At 41.8% G+C, this 25,153-nt stretch overlaps 1 protein-coding gene across 2 annotated transcripts in view; it reads right to left on the bottom strand.

The window, feature by feature from the left end:
• nsg2 (neuronal vesicle trafficking associated 2) overlaps positions 1 to 22,432 on the bottom strand; it is a 37,308-nt gene extending 14,876 nt beyond the window's left edge. Inside the window, exons 1-3 of one of the 2 annotated variants that reach the window (XM_069146058.1) lie at positions 22,107 to 22,432; positions 21,515 to 21,684; positions 10,577 to 10,687 (exon numbers count right to left, since the gene is read on the bottom strand). In XM_069146058.1, coding sequence (XP_069002159.1) covers positions 10,577 to 10,687; positions 21,515 to 21,643 — 240 coding nt within the window. In that variant the 5' untranslated portion in view covers positions 21,644 to 21,684; positions 22,107 to 22,432. The remainder of the gene's footprint in view (positions 1 to 10,576; positions 10,688 to 21,514; positions 21,685 to 22,106) is intronic. The other variant, XM_069146059.1, reaches the window with a different exon arrangement.
• Positions 22,433 to 25,153: the final 2,721 nt, after the last annotated feature.

The raw sequence follows: 25,153 nt of genomic DNA on the forward strand, positions 1-25,153 counted from the left end.
TGTTGGAGCATTGCTATCTTGAACAACGATTGCCACTATATGAGGATCATATTCAAAGCAATCCCAACAGTGTGTACATAACAAAAACTAATTTAAGTTGTTGGATCAGCAAACCAAATACAAATACAAAATTTTAAGAAATAACAAACTCGGACCCACTGGCCCCGACAGGACTGATCACCAGAGACAAACGTGTTCAGAGAAGAAATATGAGAAACAGAAGATGAGGGGACAGATATAAAGGATTTTTGTACTTAGAAAGAGTAGATGGAGCAGGATAACATTCAGTGGGGAGAGGGGAGTGTGAGGATTTGTCTTGAATAGAAGAGCTTTAGGAGTAAAATAGATGATGATCTAAGCTGCGTTAATCATAGCGGGAAAGGTACTGCACCATTTTGTACCATTTCACGGTCAGTTGAAAGTGAGGACACTTGTCACTTAACAGTAAAAACAATGTGCTTTGGATGTATCAGCAAGCATGCTTTTTTTTTTTTTACTTACAGTGCATCTGGAAAGTATTCACAGCGCTTCACTATTTCCACATTTTGTTACGTCACAGCCTTATTCCAAAATGGATTAAATTAATTTTTTTCTTCAAAATTCTACACACAATACCCCATAATGATGATGTGAAAAAAGTTTGTTTAAGATTTTTGCAAACCCATTAAAAATAAAGAACGAAAATATAACACGTACGTAAGTATTCACAGCCTTTGCTCAATACTTTGTTGAATCACCTTCGGCAGCAACTACAGCCTCAATTATTTTTGAGTATGATGCTACAAGCTTGGCACACCTATTTTTGGGCAGTTTCTCCCATTCTTCTTTGCAGGACCTCTCAAGCTCCATCAGGTTGGATGGGGAGCGTCGGTGCACAGACATTTTCAGATCTCTCCAGAGATGTTCAATCAGGTTCAAGTCTGGGCTCTGGCTGGGCCTCTCAAAGACACTCACAGAGTTGTCCCGATCCACTCCTTTGTTATCTTGGCTGTGTGCTTCGGGTCGTTGTCCTGTTGGAAGATGACCCTTCGCCCCAGTCTGAGGTCCAGAGTGATCTGGAGAAGGTTTTCATCAAGGATGTCTCTGTACATTGCTGCATTCATCTTTCCCTCCATCCTGACTAGTCTCCCAATTCCTGCTGCTGAAAAACACCCCCACAGCATGATGCTGCCACCACCATGCTTCACTTTAGGGATGGTATTGGCCAGGTGATGAGCGGTGCCTGGTTTCCTCCAGACATGACGCTTGGCAGTCAGGCCAAAGCGTTCAATCTTTGTTACATCAGACCAGAGAATTTAGTTTCTCATGGTCTGACAGTCCTTCAGGTGCCTTTTAGTAAACTCCAGGTGGGCTGTCATGTGCCTTTTACTGAGGAGTGGCTTCCATCTGGCCACTCTACCAAACAGGCCTGCTTGGTGGAGTGCTGCAGAGATGGTTGTCCTTCTGGAAGGTTCTCCTCTCTTCACAGAGCAACGTTGGAGCTCTGTCAGAGTGACCATCGGGTTCTTGGTCACCTCCCTGACTAAGGCCCTTCTCCCCCGATCGCTCAGTTTGGCCGGGTGGACAACTCTAGGAAGAGTCCTGGTGGTTCCAAACTTCTTCCATTTATGGATGATGGAGGCCACTGTGCTCATTGGGACCTTCAATGCTGCAGACATTTTTCTGTACCCTTCCCCAGATCTGTGCCTCGATACAATCCTGTCTCGGAGGTCTACAGACAATTCCTTGGACTTCATGGCTTGGTTGGTGCTCTGACATGCACTGTCAACTGTGGGACCTTATATAGACGGTGTGTGCCTTTCCAAATCATGTCCAACCAACTGAATTTACCACAGGTGGACTCCAATCAAGTTGTAGAAACATCTCAAGGATGAAACAGGATGCACCTGAGCTCAATTTTGAGTGTCATGGCAAAGGCTGTGAATACTTATGTACATGTGCTTTTTTTTTTTTCAATAGATTTGCAAAAATTTCAAAAAAACTTTTTTCACGATATCATTATGAGGTATTGTGTGTAGAATCTTGAGGGAAAAAAATAATTTAAGCAATTTTGAAATAAGGCTGTAACATAACAATGTGGAAATAGTGAAGCGCTGTGAATACTTTCCAGATGCACTGTATGAGCCCATTTAATACACAACGGGGAGTCAAAGGATGATAATAATTATAGATTAACAGAAGATGAATGATACTCATAATAAATAATAACTTTCCCGCTCATTATAACTCCTGTGTTCTACACTGGTAGCTTCACTGACTCAATGAAAGTGATACCACCCATGCCTGGGCTGAAAACACAGTATAAGTAACATACTTGGAAGAAAGCTGTGGACCAGTTGTGAGGACAGATGTTAAGTGAGAGGAAACAACAGAGAAGCAGGAAGAAGAGGGTCAGATTAGTCATCCGCAGTCTGTCTGTCTCCTAATTGCTCCCATGGCTCAGGTTGTCAGAACAACAGCAGCAAAGTGAAGGACTCTGGCTGAGGGAGCACCATGACTGTTCACTTTCTTTCCACACTTTATCATTTTCAACATGGAAACACCAAAGCTCGGCTTTTTCTGGGTTTTATGGCTCCATTTCTATCTTATGAGTCTTTGCTGCTGCAGAATGATCTGAAATTGGCAGGACATGAACCTGGACATCTGCCACAAAGCAGTTGGGATGCAGCAGAAATGAGTGTTATTGGCCTTGGATTCATAATGATAATTGATTACATTTTAATCCAACATGTCATCTGAGAGACTAAAGCGAACAACATATCCCCCGAACTTCACATCGTTTGTAACTGTCCTGCAGAATGATAAGTGTCTTAGTTGATGGCTACATATCTGCAGGACAACATCATCATCATCAACTTGTCTGTGCCTTCCAAAACCCAAACAAATACCTGTTACCAGAATGGTAAGGCCTTGGTTAAATTCAAGGACAAAACCAACTTGGTAAGATTAAGGGAAAATCATGTTTTTGTCAAAATAGCTACTTGACTAATCGTGGCCATTGTTACAAGAAACCAACGTTAACTGTCCGTACATAAGAGTCCACTGTTTTTGTTAGGGCATCCATCCATCCCGACCTCCTCCCTCGTGTACTCTGTGGCTGAAAAATGTTCACTTCTTATTTGGAAATAATCTCAAATGACTGATTCTTACATTTCACTTAAGAGGACACCATTAAAGCTAATGATAACAATTCAAATCTGGTGTAAAAGAGCAGCTGTATTATTACTACTGATGATGATACACGAGCTAGACCTAGACAGGTGCAGGAAAAAATCAACACAACATAGCATTACAATATTTTGCGTGGCAATATTGTATCAATACACGGACCAATCGATGATATATGGCTGCAATAACAATGATTGAAGTGAAATGGAAAGACTGAAATCATAATTTGGGTTCACGTTTTGGGGACATAATATGCAGTTAAAAAAAGAAGGTAATGAATTACAACATATTGCATTATAGGGTATGTTATGACAAGACTCGGCATTATGCAAAATTTAAAAAAAATGCTGTAATATCATGTTATGACTTGGTAATTATGATAACATCATATTGTTGGCGGTAGTGGTGTTTTGAAACACTGGAAAGGACAAATCCTAGAAAATGTATTATTTTAAAAACACCCTTCACTTTAATTTTTACATCCAGGTCAGCATCAAAACACACACAATGATAAGCTTAATACATATGCCACTTATGGTTTTATGCCTTATCTTGCAGCGTGAGGAAATCCTTTAAAAACCACTAGATCAGCACCGGACACTGATTACTTTTTCCTCGGGCAATGGCCTAATTTTCCACCAAATTTCATTGAAATATGCTGACACATTTAAGATATACCCTGCTAGCTATCAAAACAAAGGACGTGGGTAATAATTATGTTCACAGGCAGTTTCCAACCAGCCAATTAAGCCCAAAGACATTTAAACTTAATTTAGTAACATCTAAAATAAAAGTGGATTAGGTTGTGTCGTTATAAAGAGAGAATCAGGTATTTATAAAAGCATCATGGATTGTTATCATTGCTATCCTACGCCGCGGTGGATTTGAACCCAAAATGATGAAAACTGACTGATACAGAACATTTAAACCAGTCAGGCTGCATCAGAATTTGTGTGCCGAGAGATTTAATGGTGTCAGACTGCATAGACTTGTTGGCCATCGATCAGTCTCAGACATTGTTTTCTGTCTTAGCAACCCCTGAAAACTGAGTTTATTTAGAGTAAGAACAGTTTGCATGCAGCCGCCCCTGCAGCGTCCCTGTAAAAAAACAAAACAAGATAGGGTGGTCAATCTTAGATTCATTTGTTTTCTGTAATCACAAATTGGATTTTCTCTTTGCGTGACCTTTGAGATAAAATAGGACATGCAGTAAGAATTTTATTCAAATGCTCCTTGTGTATCGACTAGGTAAGAAAGATGATTTATGTATATTTATTCACATCTGCTGATACTGATAGGGAGACGGTGATTGAAGTGTGCCGTCCTTCAAGGTACTACTTGATATGGGATCTGAAACAAGAAGTAGAGCAGAACGGAAGCCATCAGGACTTCTAAATCATCCCAAATATTGCTCACACACGGCAGCGATGTCTGCCTCTGTTGTTATTGGTCCATCTGCCTATCTCTCGGGCCCTGAAGACGTCGAGTCGTCCGTCATTCCAGCCTGTTTGTCAGCATCTCATATGGCAGGAGACATGGGGGACCCTTTTGTGGTGACAAATAACTCCAACTTGAGTTGACTTTGAGGACATTGGGACGGCAGACTGACCTAACCGGGACCGTGTTTGTGGTTCAGTGGAGCATGAAGACATACGTAAGACGCCATCGTGCTGGTTTTGATTTGTAGAGAGCTTCTATTTTCATCCTCTTAATAACATCTTCTTTCTGTCTGTTCTACACTGATAACTGATTTTTCTTGCCCACGTGAAGCCCATAACACCATTATCTCCAGCTGAGTTCTTAACTGAACACCCCAGCCAATTCAAAAGCTAACAAAGACAGTCTGCTGCTCAAAGTGTGTGTGCTTCACGTGTGTGTGCACGCCAAGGCTCAGGGATCTCGGGATCACATCTGGCTAGTTCATTTTATCAGAGGCCAGTTTTGAACAATAAGATGTCTGAGTATCTGCCAACAGGAGCTGGCACAGTTAGAGGTGTGAGTGTTACAAGTGCTGTAAAGCGCTTCCTAGCAAACAGTTTGATGAGAGTGTGAACATACGATGGACAGGGAGAGAAAATAATAAAGAAGAAGCAAAACGGTGAACAAGGGTGCAATCTTGACAGATGATTAGAGGGAGAGAAAGTTAAGGAGGAGAGCTGTGAAGGCGAGAGCGGCTTTGGTGTGATGGTAGGAGAGACGAAGAGAAGGTGAACGAGGATGAGGAGCCAGTGTGAGGGCAAGGAAGTAGCCAGGCTGAATCCCAGAACAAGTTAACTTGCACCTAAGTCACCAATTACTTTCATGCTGCCTTTGGGCAAAACCTCAGCTGCTGAGATGTAGATAATATTAATGCAACACTCACTTCAGCTCAGGACTTGTTAAAAATTATTTCCAATGGGTGAAAAAAAGAAGCTTCCAGCATAAATAGCTAACCCTAAGGCTGTCTGTTCATAAATAAATTCACCTAATGCATTACCGACAGTTTGTTCCATTGTAGTCTAACTTACGAAAAAAGATGCAGTTTCTTGCTGGCGTAGTTTTCTTCTGATGAAATTTTCAACATTAAATGTCAGATCAAAATTCTATATTTTGTTTGTGTTGTGTCTGGGCACAAAGAGAGTGCATAGTCATAGGCATTGGATGCTCTCAGGTGTGAAATTTTGGTAAAAAAAATAAAAATAGCACCACCACTTGTGCAAAATATGGTTAATAAGTCAATAAAAACTAAAACTAATCAGCCTTAAATATGCAGCAACTTTTAATGCAGATTTTTAAACATGGATGACCAGAATGGGAGTTGATGCTCATATAAAACCACATTATTAACTGTGTTTTCCCGCTCTACTCCAAGTGCAGCAGAGGAGTTGAGATATTGTTTCACCTACATCAATAAAAAAAAAGTATCAGGCCTCCCTCCCACTGATGTTCTCACTTCTTAAACAGCACACAACATTCAGTGTATAATACTAGTGCTGAAGATGAATCAGCTCTTCTCCCTGTTGTCCACTTTAATCTGTGTGAGCATCAGTGTGGGTGTTTAACTGAGATCAGACGAAGGCTACCAACACTCCCTACAATCAGCATGCTATTAGTCACCCATACAAAACAAGGGAGAACCATGTGTGGAACAGGAAGCTGCGCAAGGTTTCAAACCACGGCAATAATTACCTCCAAGCTGACGAACAGCGAAGGCCCTGTGTGGAGGCGGCAGACTGCAGCAAAGCTTCTATTTGAGGGCGAAATGGAGGTAATAATGGGATAATTGTTTTGGACGATGGCTGACTCCCACCGATACCTGCACAGGACTGCTACTTCCTGCTGGCGCCGAGCGTTTTCGGCTTGGCAGTCATGGCACTGTCATGTGGTCGGTCGTTCGGTCGTTCAGTCAGTGTGTGTGTGTGTGTGCGCGTGTGTGTGTGTGTGCGTGTGCGCGTGCGTGAAAGCCGGCCAACCGCACCATGTTTTCTGAATAGGGAGCGAGCCAGGAACCAACATGAATTAAATCTCCCCATCATCAATCTCTACACCTGTGTCTCTCAATCTCTGCCCTACTGCGCCAGATAAATCCTCTCTTCTCTTCCAATCCACAGATGATTTCCCTGCCATGCTTTTTAGAGAAAGTCTGCAGCCGAGCATGATTATATAGCAATAGATCTATTGCAGCAAAGGTCTTAAGCTGAATGCAAATCAAAAACGCTATAAATACATACTTTTTTTTTTTTTAATCATAATGTGCCCTCTTGACTGTGGACATTTGGTAGTTTACATCTGTGTTTAGTCATCATGGTTCCTTCTCCATGCTAAGACAGATACTTTCCAAACAGATATTTTCCCCTCCACGACCTTCGTTTTACAAAATGTAATACTAAAACAACTTCAAATGCTCAGACAAGTGTGTCAGTCCAGTAGGTGGCGATAAAGTCTACGTCGGAGATACGTGAGCATGTGCAGTTAGCTTATTATGCCGCGCCGGTGATAGCCGTAGCCGTAGGTGTTACGGTTTCAGGTTGTCCTTCCGAACTGGTAGTGTTCAGACATAAACAAAAGTGAAAGACATCATAAATTTCTAATAGATGGTGCATAAAACTGAGGCTCCAGTGAACAAAGCTGTCTCATATTGTTGAATGCCTGTTGCTTCAACTCCTCTCCTGCAACATGATGTGTGTCATTTATTTGCATATAGAGCGAGGAGTCGAGATCCAATCACACGTGTTCACTCGAGACACTTGATAATGCCAGATGTGCACTCACCTATTTAAAGCTGGCCTTGTGATCGGATCACCCGGATGATAATGCCTGAGGGCCTTAGTTGCTATGATAAACATTAGAGTAAGGTGTTAGGGAATACATCATGTCAATGAATGTCCTCACAAAGATACCCATACAAACTTCTGTGTGTGTGTGTGTGTGTGTGTGTGTGTGTGTGTGTGTGTGTGTGTGTGTGTGTGTGTGTGTGTGTGTGTGTGTGTGTGTACATTGTTTTTGTTTTTTTTGTCATTTTACATCACTGACTAATTCCTCTAACATGTTATAATAATTTATATTTTTGTTTCTCTCAATTATCTCTAAGCTTTTTGCAAATAGAATTTATGTCAACACAACTCCCACTATTGACCATTTCCATCGAATTGTTTTGGTATAAACTTAAATATATTAATATACTCGTGATGAGCCAAAATCATACGATAATATTAGTCCTTCTGTGCACTTGTCTTGCCCTAGCGTACCACTCTTCATCTGTTACACCTCTTAGCCTCTCTTCTTCTTCTTCCCTCTAGCAGAAACCTCTCCAGGTCCAACTAGCTCTATATGCCGTAAAATTCAGGAGCCTGTAGTCCGTCTTTAATTTAGCCAGCTAATGAGGTGGGAAACGTGCCCTCCTTGTCTCCTTTATGGAGCAAAACAACTGCAGGGAATACACTGCAGCTCAGGTCTGTTGGGAGTAATCAGAAAGACAGAGAACAAGAGTGGGAGGGAGGGACGAGGGACATGGGAAGCGATGACACATGAACCTGGTCTAAAGGGAGGAATCATTGGGAAACAGAGGGATGCAGGAGGGATGGAAGTGACGATAAAGATGAGGAGAGAGCAGGATGGAAGGATGAAATCTTCACCACATGCTGTTTAGACCAAATCCCACCAAACTATAACATTTCTTATGCTTAAGAAGTAAGAATAAAAAAAAAAAAAATCAACCAGTCCCTATTTTCCCTACGTAATCCTGTTATTTTGCTTTCCTTGCAGAGAGGTAACTGTGTTCACAAGAGCACCGCATGTGTCACCACTGTGAGGCTGCGGCAAAGTTTCTGAAATGTGATATGTCATTTATGAATGAAGCTGCATAACAAACTGTTCAAAATAAAAGCTGTTTAAATAAAAAATGTGTCCTGCAAGCAGAAAGAAGCAGGACGGACGGTTATAACCAGAAACAAGGCGGTGAGGGAGGGCAGATTAGAGAGCGTTTTATACTCCGAGCTCTCTTCATCCATCAACACAATCTGCAAAGCTTTGAAGAGAGACGAGATGTGCAAGCTTTTCATCCAGAAATGTTTGCTCTGCACTGCACAGTGTTCACCGCTCTGTACTCTGCGTGCGTGCGTGCGTGCGTGCGTGCGTGTGTGCGCGTGTGTGTGTGTGTGTGTGTGTGTGTGTGTGTGTGTGTGTGTGTGTGGCTGCAGAATCAGCTCTGTCAGTCAAGCAAAGCAAGCAGTTCAGCTAGGCACCTAAAACTAACCGACATGGCACAAAATCACACAGACTCAAATGCGTTTCTGCCTGACAAAAGCTGATGTGGTGTGGCAAGCCAGAGATGGCCGTAAAATCTGCCGCAAGATTTCAGCCACTTCTGATGAGCAACAATCTCCCAATGAACTCTCTGTACTGCAAGTGCCACACATCCACAAATCTCCAAAACACCTGTGCAGTGTGCCATAAAACCCTTAAAAGTAAGGATAGGAATCTTACGTCATGTCAGCAGCTCTGTGAGGCTGTACTCAGGCACTTATGGAAGCATATGTAGGTCTTTTGTCTAAATGGTATGTCATCCAAAAATAACAACGCTCATATCCAGGTGTTTATTACCAGACCCAAAATTAATATCGGCTAAGCAAAGAAGACTTCCCTCCTCTGCATCAATATGACGAAGAGTCAGGTGTTTAATTCATTATGAACAAAACAGACATTCGTATCTGGTTATCTCATGTTCAGAAAGCTTCTCAGTATCAGTATACATACAGACAGTGTGATTTAACAAAAGGATGTCATACTAAGAGTTAGGATTTTACTCACACTGTCCACTTTTAGCCCTGTTTAACCTGCCTGATTTCAAATATAGCTTTAAAAGGCCCAAGGACATCCAACCCTGCACATGGCTGTATTTAAAATCAATACCGGACCCGTGGAGCCGCGCGGCTGAACTCAGCCGACCAAACTGATATTTTATCAACATTCTTGACTTGCTTGTCCATCAATGTTGGCATTTCCAAGAAGCTCATCTCATGACTTTTGGAAACACAGTAGAGGCACAGTTTTCTACTTAACCTTGGCAGCAAAGCTCTCAAAACAACTTTGGTGGAATCTACTCTCATCCAGACAGACTTCACAGCCTCTTTTGGTGTCCAATATCTGATTCTCTTGTCTCCCCTCTTAAAAAGACCTTCCCAGGCCAGTGCAACACCTCTCATTTACTCACACACACTTAAATATTTGCACACCTTCGATTGTGCACTTTTTCCTCCTCCCTCGCTCTCTGTCAGTGTTGCCATGGAGGGAGGTTTTCTTTGCTGCCATGACAACATGAGTCCTCTTTGGTCTCCCCTAACGACAGTAGAATGGAACAGGCAGTGCTTGGGTGATGGAGATGTTTTTGGAGCAGTAACACGCACGCTGCTGAGGTCACCAGTCCTACACTTTGCCAAAGAGGAGCGGTGGAGGAAGAAGCACTCAACTTCTTTGCTCAAGTAAAATACCAGTGACACAATGTAAAAACACTCCATTACAAGTAAAGGTCCAGCTCAAAATTCCTCTTAAGTGAAGAAACAAATGGATTATTAGATAAATATACTTAAAATATCAAAAGTAGGGCTCTTTCTGCTTTAATCCACTGTTTCACTTATTATATATGACATTATAAGGTTTGTAGTACCGATGCAATGAACAGCAGTTCATTGTCAGCAGTTCAAAAAGCCCCAAATGGATACTAAAGATAACTGGCAGTCCAAACTGGTCACATGGATTTCATTTTTGTCAGCTAAGTGGGAAATGTCAGATGAATCAATATCCTTCATGTAATTAGAGCTGTGATGAAAAAAAAAAAAAAAAAAAAAAAAACACCCTCAATATTAGTTTATCTATTATTTCACCAAAGATTCTTAAATACTGTATGAGTTTTCATTGAATTAATTCTTACCTTAAGTCTCTCAGACACCCCGTCAGTAAAGCTGATGGTGAACTCCTCCACCTTGGGAACCTTCAGCCGCTTCTTCTCTGTCTGGTACTCTGTGCGAGTTTTCACCACCACCTGGAGATGAGAGAAAGTGGTTAAACACTCATGGATGCTGCAGAAAATGAAGGGTGAATGAGTATTAATCACATTTGATGGGTCGCCACATTAAATCTGTAAGGCCGTGTCATATTTGAGAAAATCAGTTTAACCGATACACAATGCTACAGTGCAAAGAAGTGAAGGACAAAAACGTTAGTACTCAAATACATGAATCGGGCCAAACAGTGCAGAACTCTCTTTGCTTCACGGAAAAAATATCAAAGTACAAGTATGTATTGTATACTCTGTATGAACTACGCTGGCCGGTACGCAGTGTGATGTCCAGGAGGAAGCTTTTGTTACTCTGCATTGTCCCTGTTGCTTCGTTATCCTTCAAAACAAGACCTGAGTTGTACTGTGTAAAGTTAATAGAGCTATAGATTTCAAGGTAACATTTTAGGAGATCTGCTGAAGTATTTGATCAAAGCATTATCTTGGACATTGACATTTTGTTGTGTGGATTGGTTTTATATTTACAAATATTCAATTGAGGATTTAATAAAAAAAAATAAAAAATTAATGCTTCCTCAAAAAACTACTGTAGATAGGTACAAAAGGATCTTGAGCCATATGGGAATAAAATCACTGACATTACACTGAAAGCACATCAAGAGATCAGACATATTTCCCCTGAATATATTCCAGTGAAGCAGAAATGCCATAATTCCTTTTAAAAAGGAAGGTGAAGACGAGCGCACAACTTACTAGCCTGGAACTGAGGCGTAGAAGAAAGTGTAGGGTTGCCATTAGATACTGAATCTGGTAAAACATGAGGAATCCACAGACATATAATACCACAACTGTCAATACACAGTATCTGTGCACTACATTTTAAGGAGGAGTTTGGCTTCAGAACTATAAACTAAACTCAATACAATCAGAAAGAACCCTACAGGAAACACTGATTTCAGACATCTGCTGGCTCTATTGTATCTAAGGTTGGGTACCCACGACCAAAGACCCCGATCTGAAGGAAAAACACTGGGCTTTGTGCTGGCACCTAAAAAAATTGCTTTAAAAAGAGCCAGAGCAACAGCACGGTCCCTCGCTGGTACTTTCAGTCTTTACATTCCTCAAGCAAACAGGTTTAGAGCCACAGTCAGAGTGAAACTCCTCAAGTCGTGTGTACTTTTCAACCTTCAGTTGTTTTATGGAAGGTACAGGTTAAAAAAAAAGTGTGGGAGGGGAAAGTAAATATGACTTCCTCATTTATGTAGGAGTTACAGCTGAGGTTCTCTTGAGCAGGATAAAGCCAGGGGCTTTATGGACATGGACATTTCGGTTTGAAAAGTGCAGCCAATTCCGAGATGCCGTTAATTGCACTAACCCTGAGGGTCACCAGGGGCTGCTCCATAGACTCCCATTCAAAAAGCATCAACTTCTCTCCTGGAAGTCGATAAATATTTTTCACAAGCCGTTATGGTGTCATTTGCTAAATTCACTCCTTCTGATCGGTGCTCTGGTGGTCCTTCTGAAAGTAGTAGGAGGCTGCGGTACCTCCTCCCAGAAGGCAGGAGGCTGAAGAGGCTCCGTGAGGGATGGATTAAGTCTCTCACGATGCTGACTGCTTTGCCAGGAAGGTGGGTGTTGTAGATGTCCAGGAGGGAGGGGAGTGCAGAATCAATGATCCTACCAGCTGCCTTCACGATGCACTGTAGGGTCTTGCGGTTGGAGGCGGTGCAGCTCCCAGACCACACAGTGATTCAGCTGATCAGGATGCTCTCCATGGCGCCTCGGTAGAGGGAGGAAATGATGGCTGCTGGGACTCCCGCTCTCTTTAATTAGCGGAGGAAGTAGCGGTGCTGCTGGGCTTTCTTGGCCAGTGATGCAGTGTTGTTTGGCCAGGAGAGATCATCTGTGATGTTCACACCCAGAGACTTGGTGCTGCTCGCCCACTCCACAGCAGAACCGGTGATGGTCAAAGGGGGGTGGTGTTGGGTGAGGGTTCTCCTGAAGTCTACAACAATCTCCTTTGTTTTTGTCACGTTGAGGGAGAGATTGTTACCCCTGCACCACGTAGCCAGTCGATTCACTTCATTCCTGTCGTTTGCCTCATCGCTGTTGTGGATGAGACCCACCACAGTCGTGTCATCCGCAAACTTTACGACGTGATTGGTGCTGTAAAGTGGTGCACAGTCATGAGTCAGCAGGGTGAAGAGCAGGGGGCGGAGCACACATCCTTGGGGAGCCCCCATGCTAAGTCTGATGGTTCCTGATGTATTGTTGCCAACCCGTACTGCTTGTGGTCTCTCAATGAGAACGTCCAGCAACCAATTAGAGAGAGAAGAGCTCAGGCCCGGCCGGTTCACTTTCCATATTAACTGCTGAGGAAATGATGGTGTTGAATGCTGAACTAAAATCAATGAACAACTGACTCACGTAGGAGTCACTAGTGTCCAAGTGGGTGAGCGCTGAGTGGAGGGCAGAGGAGACTGCATCCTCGGTGGACCGGTTGGCTCGATATGCAAATGGCCTGGTGACTTTAACAATTGGTTTGTATGCTGGTTTTAGCATAACAGTGATGTGGTCAGAGAGGCCGAGGTGCGGGAGGCATCTGGCCTTCTATGCTCCTCTAAGGGTCGTGTAGACCAGGTCCCGTGTATTATTTCCCCTTGTTGGAAAATCAACATGCTGATTTTTGTAAGCAAGTTAAGTTCCATCATTTATTAGATATTAGGCCTCAAAGACAGGTATATTTGGGGGCGTGTCTGGATGGATAGTAACGCCTGGGGTGCAGTCAGGTTTTTACAGAATCCCAACTTTACTGATTTAGCCTCGTCTGTTCTTTTGTGGCACTGATTTAAAGAAATGAGAGACGTGTTTTACCTGGTTTCGCTTCATCACTGCAATTACTAAAAAGACAAAGTGTCCCTACTCTTTTGTGTCACTGTATACTTATGCACAGCAGAGGACAGGGCAGAGAATAGCGTGCAAATTAAAAGACAGAGGAGAGGTGGATGGAGAGGAAAAGAACAAGAACAATGTCTCCGTGTCCTTGTGGCTAATTGTGCTGCCTCTGAGCGGCTCTCCGTCACTTTGAGACAAAGCCAGAAACTGCTGTGCACACAAACTGGCTCCACTATCTGAATAACAAAGCTGTCAGTTGGCACTAGAAAGCTCTTATCTAAGAGTTGATGGCCGCAGTAGGTGTACTGGATACGGTGCATTTGATTGGCCCCCTGAGGCTCCAGTGACTCACGGCTCTCACCGCAGCAACACCAGACGTCACGTTTACCATAGTCAAAACTAATGTCTCAATTTTGGCTCAACTCTCTCGTTCTCCAACTAATTTCACAATAACATGCTCAGGGCCTCAAACACACCAGCGCTTTATGTTGCCTCATTACTCTTTCACCTCATCCACGGAACACTCCACTTTATTTCATATAACCTAATGATGAGGCAATCAATCAACTTTGCCTCATTTACGCAGCCCTTTTAGCTTTCGGCAGCTCAACAAAGTGGCACCTTCTCTGATTAGACAGGTTCAAATACTCTATGGGAAACCTTTCATTTTTGAACAGATCACCCTTATTTCAGAAACATAGAAATGATACGACCATTACAGGTCATAAGACAAAGGAATGAAAACATAATTACTGCTTGCTTTCTCGTTATTCCACGCTTTTATTTCTTTTATTACTTGAGAATCTAATTGAGTATTGAAGTGTAATTTACTTTTTAGTAAATCTAGCGGTGACCACAATTAAATATCTCGACAACTGTCAAATGGATTTATATGAAATGGCGATACCCAGCAGCTACATCTGAATGAGTTTGGCGATCCCTTGACTTTTCCTTTAGCACCACGATGAGGTTTTGCATTGATTAATAATCAGTGTTGTTACCACTATGTTACCAAAGCTTCAGTCTTCTTTCCCAGTTTAGTCCCGTGTAGGTTCCTAGTAATAAAAAAAATTGCCCATAGTCTTGTTTTCATCCACTGTTTCACACAAAATTACACATTTTCTGTTTTATAAAGTGTTATCATATCATGACTTCTCATCTCCAGCATGACTGTGGACTCCTAGCCCTGTTAAAATGTCAATAAGATTGACGTGCTGTTCTACCTCAGGAACAGATAGACTAACGATTCCAGCACATACAGAAGCCTCTCCTTTAATCCACTTTGAGAATCTATTTACAGATATTCAATTAGTCATATATATTCTTTGTAATCATCTTGATTCACTGACCTTTTAATCAGGTCAGTCTGACTCAGAGTCACTTTTAGATCTGTAATAGAGCTCCTCGATTTATTTTGGTTTGCTGAGCTGACTGCTGCTGTGATGATGGATGGTTTTGATGCCAACAGAACTGATGATATGATAGATATATGTTGTTTTTAAAAAAAAAAAAAAAAGACTTGAGAGCTTTTTTAGTTTTGTTATTTGAGTGAATGAAGACGTGATTGATTGATACATGAAGAAGTGCACAAAGCACATCTCCGAAAAGTTTTAGCTCGTCAAACTCAGCCTGCCACTCCCTCTTTGTGTCGCTCTGTCTCTTTATCTCCAATCACAGTGTTTTTCAGATCTGATATTCCCCAGTGGAAACGCTGTCAGAACCTTTCTTTTCTGCCCGTCTGCCCCAGTATGTTATCCCTCAGACCTGTTATCATGATGATTGCAGTTTCTTTTTTTCATCCCCATAGACTGAGCTGAGGCCGAGTTGGTCTTTGGTGAAGATTCACTGTGAAAAGCAGTGGCAGACCCTTTTTTTTGTTGTTGACATCTTTAATTCAAGTGTATCCTTGTGAATTAAACCGTTGTCGAAATAAGAAAAGGGATCCATCTTTGTAGCAGCTTCACGTATACTCGCAAAACATGAATTCTAACGAGATATTAGTGATGATATTATCAAAGGTGATTCATGTTTAATCAGATCCCCTCTTAGTATTTACATATTTGATTGATTTGAATTACTGCAACAGTCCTGAAGACACAGTGCACAAATGTAAAGTGATTACCAAACAAACAAACAAAAATCTGAATCCTGTATACGTGGATTAGGTTGGAGCTCTGGCTGGATATTTGGGGATGTTTTCATACGGCACATTAAATTTGGGACCGACCAGTTGCTTTTCAGATTGTATTGAATGATTGGATATGACTGTAAAGTCTAAATCTGAAGCGCCTAAAACTTTTGCACAGTATTGGATATTTGCGAGTGGTGAATTGCGAGCAGTGGACACACACAAGCTGTAAACACAAATTTAACATATTATAGTCTTTTAAGTTGTTAACAGCTATCGTTACACATCAAGCAGCTGAGGAGCAACACTACCTTTTCAGCTGTTGGTCAACCGAAAATATCTGGCTGCTTAATGCTCCACTATGTTCACCAGCTAGTGGCTTACTTCGTCTGCTTTTTGGTGCCGGTTGGGGTTTTAGGGCTTTTTTTTTTTTTTTCACTGAAAACAGCTGCCTGCTGCTTCTAAAAATAACAAAATAAGTCAGTCAAGTTTCAGGCCACAACACCATAATAATCTTTCACTCTGAGGTTTCATCACCACAAACCACACCACAAATCACCCTCCTCTAAAATACATGCTCATTGTTAATACAAAGATTTTTATTTTATTTTTTAAATATGCTTTAAAAAAACAAAAAAGAAAATCTTTACACGATTACAATAAGCCACAATCATGGGCTCGATCCTGAAAGCCACTGTTGGTCTCTCAGGACGGAGCACAGCCGGTTCTTTCAGCGTCCAGGTAAAGAAGAGCAGGTGTTTGCATTCTTTCGGCATCAGAGGTTTAAATCAATCTCTATTTACACAGCTACAAATAAAAGCCAGAAGGGCTTTGAATCCTGAGGAGCAGGACTGAAATCCCCTGGTCCAACCAACAGGCAGCACTGCAGTACTGTGGGAGTACAGAGTATTTAGCACACAGGGGCCCTGTATACATAAAATCAACAAGTATTAAAGGCACAAGGTGCATACCTGTTTATCATGTCTTTAAAAACATAAAATATGGATATTTCCCAGTTAGTTTCCTCTATTTGCTAATTTCCAAATTGACTTATTTCAATAATTGTTTAAAAATCCCCTTTTTTAACAAAAATTAATCGATCCAAAAAAAGTATTCAGTAACTTAATTCTAGTAGTGATTCATCATCTAAGTTGCTGTTTAATCTCAAAGCCAATACTTTCCAAGGTTCCAGCTGTTCGCTCTATTGTGAGAACTTGATGCATTTATCAGTTTTATGTGATAGTAAAACAGAAATCTTCAGGTTTTTTCAGGTTCTGACTTAAAGTCAGAAAACAACTTGGAGCATTTTGAGATGTCATCCTGGAGGGTAGATATTTTGTATGGATATTTTTCACTATCGTCTAACATTTCATTGACTGAACAAGTATTGGATTAACTAAGAAAATACTCGGCTAATTAAAAAATATGTTGGCTGCACTGTGGTATGATATATGGATGTAACCAATAAACACAAATTGTAATTCAACTATCTTTAAATTAAGTGTTGATGGAGCTTGTTCTTTAAACTGACAGTTGTTAGACTATCGAGCTAACAGATGTGTAGGCTTTCCTTTTCATTAAAAAAACCAAACTCCTGCTCTATTACATTTTGTCTTCAGGAGTGCCTGCCAATTTAGTGTACAGCCTCTTTGCACAGCCAGCCAGATAAATGAGGAAAGAATTTATGTATAATTTGTGTCGATTTGTCAAATTAAACTTGGACGATGGATCATCTGCTTATGAGGCCTCGCATCGTCACAGCGCATAAGAAATCATTCAATGATCCATTACTGATTTGACACGCTGACTGAGGATTCCCGCTCGCAGGAATTCCTCCCTAATTTATGAGCCTAGCAACACACAGCCGTAAAGAATGAATGAGACTTAAAAGCTACTCTGAAGTAAGTGAGGGAGGAGAGAAATATAAAAGGGTGAGGGTGTGCAGGGAGACATGTTGGGCAGGATAAGAGAATGATTGTAAGTCTGTTACAGCCTTTGAAGCAGGTCTTTGGATCTCAGCTTTGTTCTTGGAGCAATGAAAAACAAGAGCAGATCTGTGTGTCTTTCTGTGGGTCAGCCTCCTTTTCCAGACTACCAGCAATCCAATCAAGATATTGGCGACCCAGCGGTGGCTGTGATGCGTCCCCGCCCAGATGAAATCAAATCTAATACCTTTCTAATGCCTCAGACTCCGTGTGCTGCTGCGGCTTTGTTGTGCGTATTGTGTGTGTGTGTGTGTGTGTGTGTGTGTGTGTGTGTGTGTGTACGTGTGTGCGTTTTGCCATAACTTCGCCCTGCCCCTGCAGACATCCCTGGGTAGCCCTGCGGTCAGCGAGGTCACAGTCATCAGGCGGGATCAGCGTGAAAACAGCTGGGGTCGTATGTGTAAAGCTGCTCAGAAGCGTACTGCTGATTTGGGGTACTAGGCGGGTCACATGACCCCATAAACCTGCCGTCAGGTTTAAAGGACAGACAGAATAAAACTGGTCTCAGATCAGATTGTGGAAGGCAGACAAAAGCTGATTAGTTGGTAACTCTGTCTGGGTGGGGAAAGTCGAGAAACAAACAACAACGACCTTAAATTCAGTGAGATTACAGAGATTTTCATCACAAAGATATATCATCACTGTCCATATTTTCAGATTTAGAGACAGAAATCTAAACATTAATGTATGGCTTCCTACAACGCCACCATTTACGTTAATAAAATACAACTGGAGATGAATAATAATGTTTTTGCACAACAGCTGGATGTGTAAATAAGCAGCCGTTTGCGGACAAGTTCACCAACATCAACTAAAAAGCTGATGATATGTCTGTTTTTTTGTCCACCGCTTGTTTCCGTTGTCCCAAAATAGTCAAGAAACATCAGTTATGCAGAGCCGGATTAGCTAGTAATGTTAAAAATGTTATCAAAAGGCCCAAAAAACACTGCTCCATGGTATTTTAAAGGACAGAATTGTGGGCTCACGCGCACATACAGCACAGGCTAAGGTCCTGTGTGTAGAGTCTCCATCAAATGAATTGCACCTGCCCTCATCAACACACCCTCTTCTCCGATGTGTAATTACAGATTTCATTATTTCTTGGCCTCTGTTGCATTCATGCGTCACTTCACCAGGAAGACAAATTCTCACACATACAGCGTTGGACAAATGCAAAGATTTAACAGCAGATTGACCTTTACAACTCCCACACTGTCCAAACCAAGAACAAATGGATCCATTTGCCTTTGCATAGTGATGTATAAAAAAAAAAGATAACTTTTTTTTGCTAAATGTCTGTAAGCAGGGTCAAATTAAATCAGTCTAGGCAGCAACTGAACGAACACTTTCTCAGTCCTTTGAGCAAGCGAGCAACACACCAAATCTGCATCAGCTGTCAGCGAGTTTATCCAAAAGCAGCAAGCAACAGCAATCTTTGTGGATTAGTCTCCTGAGGCATGTAAAAATTCAGCAATGGTCAAAAAACTAATAATAAAACAGCAAGCCTGTCTCTCTGACCTCTTTTTCTTTCAATGACAATAAGTCAGTGAGCAGGGGTTTACACTCAACTCAGGTTATTCTCTCTGTCAATATACCTGCTCAGGTAATCAGTAAAAGTGTGCGTGCGTGCGTGCAGGCTATAATCTCAACACAGTGACAGAGTTGACTACAGCAATGTTTTAAGTCTAGTGGGACTGATTTAATCAGTGTAAAATGACTGACAGCTCTATGAATGTCATGTCACAAACTGATGGCTGCTGACAGAAACGACTTGTCACTCACGCACGCCCACACGCCTGTCTCGTATATACACACTCCTCAAATGCAAGGAAGCACCTTTGTGAATGAAAGTGTGTGTGTATGTGTATGTGTGTGTGTGTGTGTGTGTGCATGCGTGCGTGCGTGCGTGCCCGTCCGTCCGTCTGTCCGTGTGTGTGTGTGTGTGTGTGTGTGTGTGTGTGTGTGTGTGTGTGTGTGTGTGTGTGTCTGCGTCTGCGTGTGTGTCTGTCTGTGTCTGTGTGTCTGTGTGTGTGTCTGTGTGCGTATGTGTGTGTGTGTGTGTGTGTGTGTGTGTGTGTGCACGTGTGTGCGTGCGTGTGTGCGTGCGTGTGTGTGTGTGTGTGTGTGTCTGTGTGTGTGTGTGTGTCTGTGTCTGTGTCTGTGTGTGTGTCTGTGTGCGTGTGTGTGTCTGTGTGCGTGTGTGTAAATGACAAGTCTCCCCAGTTAACAGGTATATGAAATGGAAAGAGACTGCCTCCCTCTGCAGAATACATAATGTGGGCTCGGGCTGTGATGTGTGTTAGTTTCTGCATCAGTGCTAATGGATGTTTGTTTCCGGGTGATGTAGGGCGAGTTCTCTATTAACCCTCAATAACAAAACTACTTGAAGACCCTCGAGCCAACTCCAGATATCTTGCATATGAAGAACGCTCGTAAAATGGTTTCAGTTGCATTTTAAAGTCCACAATGAAATCTTCTGCAACATATTGCATAAATGACACCTTTTATTTCCTCACTGTCATGTATTTCCTTGCTTCTTCTTTTTGGGATGCTTGTGAAGCAGCGCCTTTTGGAGTTCATATGGTGAACTTGTTACCATAGCAGCCAGATGCTTATTTACGCATCCAGCAGTTATGCAACAGCATAATCATTTATTTGGAGTCGTGTTTCTGGCCACCTGGCAGAGTGCCTCCAATATTCACGCTCTCTCAGGTCAGTTTTGTGCTCCGGCGGGAGATAGCTGTCTCCTTAGCTGCTAAATGCACCACTGTGTTGAGCAGCTAGTCGTTCACGTTGCGTGTCTGCTGTTTGGTGCCGAGCGGGTTGTGGTTTTTAGAGCATTTTCTAATAGAAAACAGCTAATGAGGTTAGCTGAAACTCTCTATAAAGCTCAGATGATTCAGGTGACCGTTCTCTGTCGGTTCATCCCTCCAAATTAACCTTTGTGTTGTGGTTAGGTTATAAAAAAAAAAAAATATCAATTATAGTTGCACTAAGATGAAAAAAGCTGTTGTTTTGAAAGACTTAGTAGAAGGGCTTTTTCGGATTGCTGATTCGGTTATAAACATGTCATTCGTGATTAAACAATCCAAAACTATCATCAAAAATCAATAAGACAAAACATAATTTCATTTAGCAGCTGTACAATAACTCAGAGCGCCAAACACTAACACAATGGATGCACAATAAAGCTTTCAGACTATATGTGCAGGAGGTGACAATGAGCTTGTCTATTGTCTCCATTCCATTAATTTTTATAATGTGCAGTCAGCGTAGCTCTCTGTCCCAACCCCACAAATACACCGATCGACTACGCACTGCCACCATGGTAACTGGATTAACGAGCGCCAGTGCAGTTACTATGGGATGTCAAGATGATAAATGACAGTCTGTCTGGCACCAAATCTGTCTCCTAATCTCAGCTGGAAAACAAAGGACATGGCTGAGAGACAGCTGAGATGAATGAATGTGTGAATGAATGAAATGTTATGGGAGTGGAGTGTATGTGTGTATATATATATATATATGTGTGTGTGTGTGTGTGTGTGTGTGTGTGTGTGTGTGTGTGTGTGTGTGTGTGTGTGTGTGTGTGTGTTGGGGGGGGTGCTATTTAGCATAAGAGGGTTTGAGGATGGCATCAACAACATGCGGTTAACAGTAACAGGAGGAGATTTGCAAAAACACAGACAGATGCACAAACAAGCAGGAAAACTCTCTTTCTCACACACACACACACGCTCACACACTCTCTCTCACACACACACACACACACACACACACACACACACACACACACACACACACAGACACATACACAGTGAGAGTTTGTGGGCAGTCTCTCACCTTGTCAGGTGCTTGGCTCTGGAGGCTGCCAACATCCAGAGGAGTGATGAGGGGCACATTCTGAAAGCCGTCCTCCACGCTCACGGGTTTGGCCCCTTTGTCTTGCAGATTACTCCCCAGTTTCACCATCTTTGACCTTTTATATCCCCTTATTTCCCAGAAGACTGCTCCTGAATAGAGGAGGTGTTAAGAAAAGGATGATTTTTTTTATTTTTTTTTACCTCAAAGCCCTTCAGGTCAATGAAACCTGGGACACACAGTCTATTTGATGCATGGAGGAGATTCAAATTTATCAACGGATTAAATATATTGAATTACTTAAAGTAAACAAATGTGTTTTTGTTTTTTTCAGAGTCATACAAATCAAATTTGGAACATGCGAGTTATTAGTGACTGATTAAAGGACCCAAACAACAAAAAGGGGAAATTTTGTTTGCAATATAAACTAAAAAAAAAAAAAAAACTACCGGAAACCAAACACCAAAATACCACCGCCTCGCAACAACACCCTTCTCACCTTTCTCAATCCTAAAATACAACAACAGAAAATGTATGAAAACGGGGTAAAAAAAAAAAAAAAGATGCTACTCACAGCTGATCGTCCTTGTCCGTCCGCTCCCTCTGTGCTGCGGCAGTGTTTGTGTGTGGACGGAGGCGGAGGGGAGCGCAGATTGAGGAGCAGGTGAGGCTGGAGGCTGCTCTGCGGTGTCGCTGCTGCTGATGCTGCGGGGAAGCAACGCTGAACCGCCGGAGACGAAGTGGATGTCTGGCGGCAGGTTTTCCTACCAGCATGCAGCCCAACCCCCTAATCCAAACACAGCCTCGTCTGCACCGTGCTGCTTACAGCCAGCCGCGGGAGCTGCCGCTAGGGGGATGTGGGGCTTTTTCTTTTTCCTTTCGGGAGTCTCGTTTGTTTGGCCAAAGTGGAAGCCGAATTAATGTTGCCTTCCAGGGTTCCTCGTAAACTCCTGTCCCGGTTCTGCATATGGTTTTTCATCAATACATAATCCGCCATGCTTTTGTAAAAAAAAGTGTTTTTTTTTGTTTTGTTTTTTAAATTATAACAATCTTATTTGAACAAATAATCTACGCAGATCAATCGCTGCAAGTCCTCAGACTCAAACTCTTAAAAGTAGACTACATGGGTCAAATAGGTTTAACAGCGGTGCTCTGCGCTCCCTAAACATTACACCCCAGTTGCTCAGCAGTTGTAGAAAATTCTCACTTTCCCATGCAGTCTTAAATTGTCAAAATTTTTGGGTGGGGTGACAAATCAAAAATATCGCCTCATATTTCCCACAGCGCCTGAAAGCCCCATAAAACATATAGGACTCAATACAAGTCGGTTCTTTTGGTCCTGTAGCGCTTCCTGGCGGTCAAAATAGTGACACACAGCACGATTTAACAGAAGATAATATTTACCAGAAGGGGGTGTCTGCAAAAAAGTAATGCAACAGTTATCTTACTGCCACTGTGTGAAACCACTGGAAAGATGTGTCTGTGTGTGAAAGAGACATATCCATACGTTTTAGAAGTAGGGCAAGGCAGGAGTGTTTGATCACTCAGGTTCAAACGATGTCAATAAAACATCAATTAAATGCATCATTCCAAAAAGACACATTTAAAAAGATAAAGGTGGAGAAAGAGATTGAAATTCAGCCGTAGTTCAGGTTTGCAGTCAGCGTGATCGTGCTGTATTGTGTTGCACAGTTAAGATGCACTCGAGCCATTTTGCTCTGTTTTCTTGCTCGCTCTGTCATGGCTTTATTTTCTAATGTCTCCTTTCAGTTCAATGGATATAATGAGATCTGTTACATGATATTGGAGGTGCCTGGTGTAGTATCAGTACATCATTGTCAAATTAATTAAGGTATAATTTATGTCGGATGAGCTCCTGTTTCAGGAGGTAACCCATATCTGACACCAGCTGGGCTATCATATTTCAGAAGTGACTGTGTATGAGGTCAATCCCACAAGGGCTGCCTCTGCGTTGTTGTATGTGCTGAAACTGCCATTTTTGCCTGTGAAAGTGATTACTAGCCGACTGTTTTTCTTTTCAACCATTACGTCATCTCCCATTGTGTGAATCTCACAGCTTCAGTTCTGTTTGCAGTGGAGAAACAGCATAGTCTAGTTGCTTTGTGCTGTGTTCAGCTCATCTCCATTTAATTTCCCGATGCAGCCCGACATGTTACTGTCGACTTTAACCTTTCAGTAGACAGCATGACTGTTCAGTTTTGTGGTGAGCTTGTCACATGCATGTGAGTGGGTGTGGAGTAAATGTTCTCTGTTAATACTGCATTCAGTTCCTAATAACAACCTGTTCATACCTTTCTCTTAAACAAGTACTGGATACTTTTACCTGAAAATATTGTACATTCTCAGTCTAATTAAAAGCGTTCATAGCCTGCACTCTATGCTGCTGGAACATTATGATATTAGCATTATTTTTGACAATATATTACTGGACATAAGAAGAGTTCTGCTGCTAAATTAAATATCAGTACAAAATGCAACCAGCTGGTGGTGTTACTGAGCTGTCAGTCAGTTTGAGAAAACAACATCATCCTCCTAGTCAAAACTGAGGTCTATTCGCTATGAGCTCAGCCAAAACAATTCAATAGAAGACACATCAAACCAAGTCTGCAGAAGAAAACTGGCATCCCAGTAAAGCAGCTGATCATTACATCCACCTGAGCCAGATTTATAATCTTATTCACAAAGCAGAACATTATAAATTACAAATATGTAGGCCTTACAATCTGTACAGCACACAACAACCTCTACCTGAGTCAAACCACCCTAAAGCATGCAGTGGTGTGCTATTTCAAAGAGTGGGTCATATTAGGAACATATATGTTTACTTAGTCAAGTACTAACGTATACTAACTAAAACTACAGTAATAAAAAGCATTTCCCTGTAAGAGGTTCTATAAAACGTCTTCATATTTTGACTTTATTCAGAGCCAGCCCCACAAATCTGTCAAATGCACGAAATCTTATTTTAAAATGACAACCTCAAACTCTTTGCATAGCCAAAGGGTTGGTTTCTGTTTTCATGTGATCAAAGTGAGTGTCGACTTTTCAACATAATGTTTCTCTTTTTGGTCCAAAGAGAACTTTTTGCTGGATTTTCTTTGGAATTAGGCAAATAAGTCATGATCATTGTATTTTACACTTTAGACTGAGACATGATTCAGTTGGTAGTTTTGACGAGCTTCTGCACATTAGATTTCTTAATTCAAAAGAGCATACGTTTAAAAAACAAAAAAACGAAGCTGCTTAGCGTGCTGCGGTGATGTTGTGGTGTTGTCCAGGGTGACGTAACTGTTGGCCGTGTTTAAAGTTGCAACACAGTGCTAGATGTCAGAGGTTAAGACATTTTCTGCGTTTTCTCACGATTGAACTTTACTACCATCTACTGGATGTTAAGATGTACTGTGCTCAGTTGGCCAATCTCACAATGAAAAATAATTCCTCCAAAATTTAAGGGGTTCTTTTTTGGCCAACGCTACAACCTTCCACCAAGTTTCATGAAAATCGGTTCCGTAGTTTTTCCGTAATCATGCTGAAAAACAAACAAACTTCACCAGTAACAAAACCTCCTCGGCGGAAGTAATAAGCACACTGAACACATAC

The sequence above is a fragment of the Embiotoca jacksoni genome, unplaced genomic scaffold (assembly GCF_022577435.1).
Source record: "Embiotoca jacksoni isolate LCO1_2020_lvr unplaced genomic scaffold, fEmbJac1.0.p SCAF_13, whole genome shotgun sequence".
Classification (NCBI taxonomy): domain Eukaryota; kingdom Metazoa; phylum Chordata; class Actinopteri; family Embiotocidae; genus Embiotoca; species Embiotoca jacksoni.